Raw genomic sequence first — 3,162 nt, forward strand, 5'->3', positions numbered from 1 at the left:
TTTAACAATAATTATTAAAATAAATTCTGATATCTAATTAAAAAAGTATATTTAAATTTAACTCAATTCTACAAAATTGATTTATAAGATATATTTTTTATTTATAGACAATCTTTTAACACCATTTATTATGATTTGTAATATTCAAGATATTATTTATATAATTTTGTTAGTTTATTTAGATGAGAGTATTAGTTTAGACTTTAGAGATGAAATTGAATGTTACTTGTTGGATAAGATACGAACCCTATAGCTAGGTCACATAAATTTTCACTCTCTCCCAATAAATCAAGCTAATAATAATTGAAACTTGCATGATGATATAATAACAAGAAGGATAAAATATATGGAAAGTCCAGTTGGTCAACCTAACCTCTGCCTGCCTGCATCTGTGGACTGTCGATGTCCATGCCCCATGTCCCAGATGCTCCAGTTGTGGGTCAACTTCTTGAACCTTCGGACCCACCTTCCCATCCTTTTAAATACAAAACCCCAACGTCCATGTCTCAACCCAAAACCACACACCAAGCCATGGACGAACCCACATTGCTCTTCCCAGACACAGACCTCGACCTCAGCTTCACCAGCACCGCCACCGACCGCACCACCACCACCACCAGCGCCCGCACCAGCCTCGCCCGCACCAGCAGCCTCACCCTCAGCTTCAACGACCGCCTCTCCACCGTCTCCACCGCCGCCGAATCCTCCTCCGCCTCCCTCAACCGCCGCCCCCACCGCTCCTCCGACCCCCTCTGGTCCGCCATCCAGGCCGCCACCACGCTCTCCTCCGACGGCCGCCTCCACCTCCGCCACCTCAAGCTCCTCCGCCACCTCGGCTCCGGCAACCTCGGCCGCGTCTTCCTCTGCCGCCTCCGCGACTGCGACGCCGCCGCCGCCACCTTCGCCCTCAAGGTCGTCGACAAGGACCTTCTCTCCCCCAAAAAACTCTCGCACGCGGAAACCGAAGCGGAAATCCTCCACGCGCTCGACCACCCCTTCCTCCCTACTCTCTACGCGCGCATCGACGTCTCGCACTACACGTGCCTCCTCATCGACTACTGCCCCGGCGGCGACCTCCACTCCCTCCTCCGCAAACAGCCTCACCACCGCCTCCCCCTCGCGGCGGCGCGTTTCTTCGCCGCCGAGGTCCTCCTCGCCCTCGAGTACCTCCACGCGCTCGGCATCGTCTACCGCGACCTCAAACCCGAGAACGTGCTCCTACGCGAAGACGGCCACGTAATGCTCTCAGATTTCGATTTATGCTTCAAATCCGACGTGGCACCCTCGTTCTCCCTCCGGGCCCACACGCGTAACAAACCCGGCCCCACAAACGGTTGTTTCAGTTACAACAGAAAAACCGACAGAGCAAGCACTTTCCTCGCGGAGTTCGTTGCCGAGCCGGTGACGGCGTTTTCACGGTCGTGCGTGGGGACGCACGAGTATCTGGCGCCCGAGCTGGTTTCGGGTAACGGACACGGTAACGGCGTGGACTGGTGGGCTTTGGGGGTTTTCATCCACGAGTTGTTGTACGGGACGACGCCGTTTAAGGGGTGCAGCAAGGAGGGGACGCTGAGGAACATCGCGTCGAGCGAAGGCGTGAGGTTCCGCCACGTGGCGGAACGGGAGGAGGCGGGGATGGGTGAGGCTAGGGATTTGATTGAGAAGTTGCTCGTGAAGGACCCTAGGAGAAGGCTTGGGTCTCTTAAGGGTGCCACTGATGTTAAACGACACGCGTTTTTCTATGGGATTAAGTGGCCTTTGATTAGGACTTACCGGCCACCGGAAGTTAAGGGATTGGTTCTCAAGAGAAACAAGTCCCACGTGACTACTGTCAAGAAGAGGAGGTGTTGGTGGAAGAGGCTTGGCCATGCTGTGAGGAGTAACGGGATCAGTACATATAATTTGTTTTCCCACTATAGTAATAATTATTATTATCATTATGTTCAAGATAGTCATAAGGTTAGGTAACAAGGTTTGCGTTTTGGATGGGGTTTTTTGTTTTATATATATACACACAATATTGGAAGATATAGAGCATAGTATGTGACCATAGTTTTCAATTTTGGGTGTGCATGAGTGACACTGTTGTATATGAATCACAATGATCGATATATATACATCAAACCGATCCATTCATATATTAAGGTTGTAACTTGTAATTACTTGTTAAGCTTGTTGAAACTAAAGTATATGTGGGTTAGAGCGATTTTGAGGTTATCTTATTGTTGCCTTTATAATAAGTAGTGTATCATAATGTGAATGCCAGGTCTAGTGATACAGCTGGGTAAGCATGCAAGTGGTTTCTTAGTTGAAAAGATGGCTTAAGACAATGGCACATGAACCCAACCAGTTTTTAATATAACATATGATGCTAACTTCGTAAAAGTCTCCTGAGTAATTCTACTAATTGTTGTCGATCGTTCGGATCGGGATTAATTCATAATTATATGTATAACGATTTTTGTTTAATACGATGATAGTTATAAGTTTCAAATCTAAGATTTTATGTAGACTTTTTTTTCTTCTTCTCAATTATAGTGGATATACAGTGATTCTTTAGAAATAATAAATATAATTTATATGTTATTGTTATTTTTCTTGTATTAGTACTTGTGTCAAGCTAACCTTTACGTCCACCATGGCTCTTTAGGCCAGATCCATTAGGTCAAATCCTAGATAGTTATTTTTCAATGATTAAAAAATTATACTTCTTAATAATCATCATTTAATATCTTAAAAATATGGTGATTTTTCTCTAATTAATGAGAGAGTCTTCTTATTAATTAGGAAAGATCTTATTTTCGCACAATTGTCTCCTTATCAAATAAATCATCTACAAAATATATTATGCTTAACAATAAGAATAAAACACCTACTTGAAGTATACAAAATTTTATCCTAAGTTATTGCGATCAAAGGAAATTCATTTATGTTCTATAGGTTGTTTATGCATGCTACTTGAAGAAATGAAGGATCACTTGCAATTTGATGAAATAGGTGCTTATACAAGTATTTAGTTTGAGACAAGTTTGAACCAATGGGTAATTATCATACGATTTTATATAATTGTTTATGGATCAATAATTTATTTATTCGTGCATCGCATCCATGATCTATTTTTTTATTATTAATATTTAGTAAAATGTTTTTTCTTGTAAAAAT

At 43.4% G+C, this 3,162-nt stretch overlaps 1 protein-coding gene across 1 annotated transcript; it reads left to right on the forward strand.

Annotated features, from left to right (window-relative positions):
• Positions 1 to 371: 371 nt before the first annotated feature.
• LOC109802885 (serine/threonine-protein kinase WAG1) lies at positions 372 to 2,217 on the forward strand. The gene has a single exon (XM_020364295.3). It carries the CDS (start codon positions 403 to 405, stop codon positions 1,966 to 1,968), a length of 1,566 nt encoding a protein of 521 aa, XP_020219884.3. The 5' UTR covers positions 372 to 402; the 3' UTR covers positions 1,969 to 2,217.
• Positions 2,218 to 3,162: the final 945 nt, after the last annotated feature.

This window comes from Cajanus cajan, chromosome 10 (assembly GCF_000230855.2).
Source record: "Cajanus cajan strain Asha chromosome 10, NIPB_CcT2T_4, whole genome shotgun sequence".
Classification (NCBI taxonomy): domain Eukaryota; kingdom Viridiplantae; phylum Streptophyta; class Magnoliopsida; order Fabales; family Fabaceae; genus Cajanus; species Cajanus cajan.

What these genes read in the sequence shown, in the direction of transcription:
- LOC109802885 (XM_020364295.3), top strand. Translation starts at nt 403, where the DNA reads ATGTCCATGCCCCATGTCCCAGATGCTCCAGTTGTGGGTCAACTTCTT.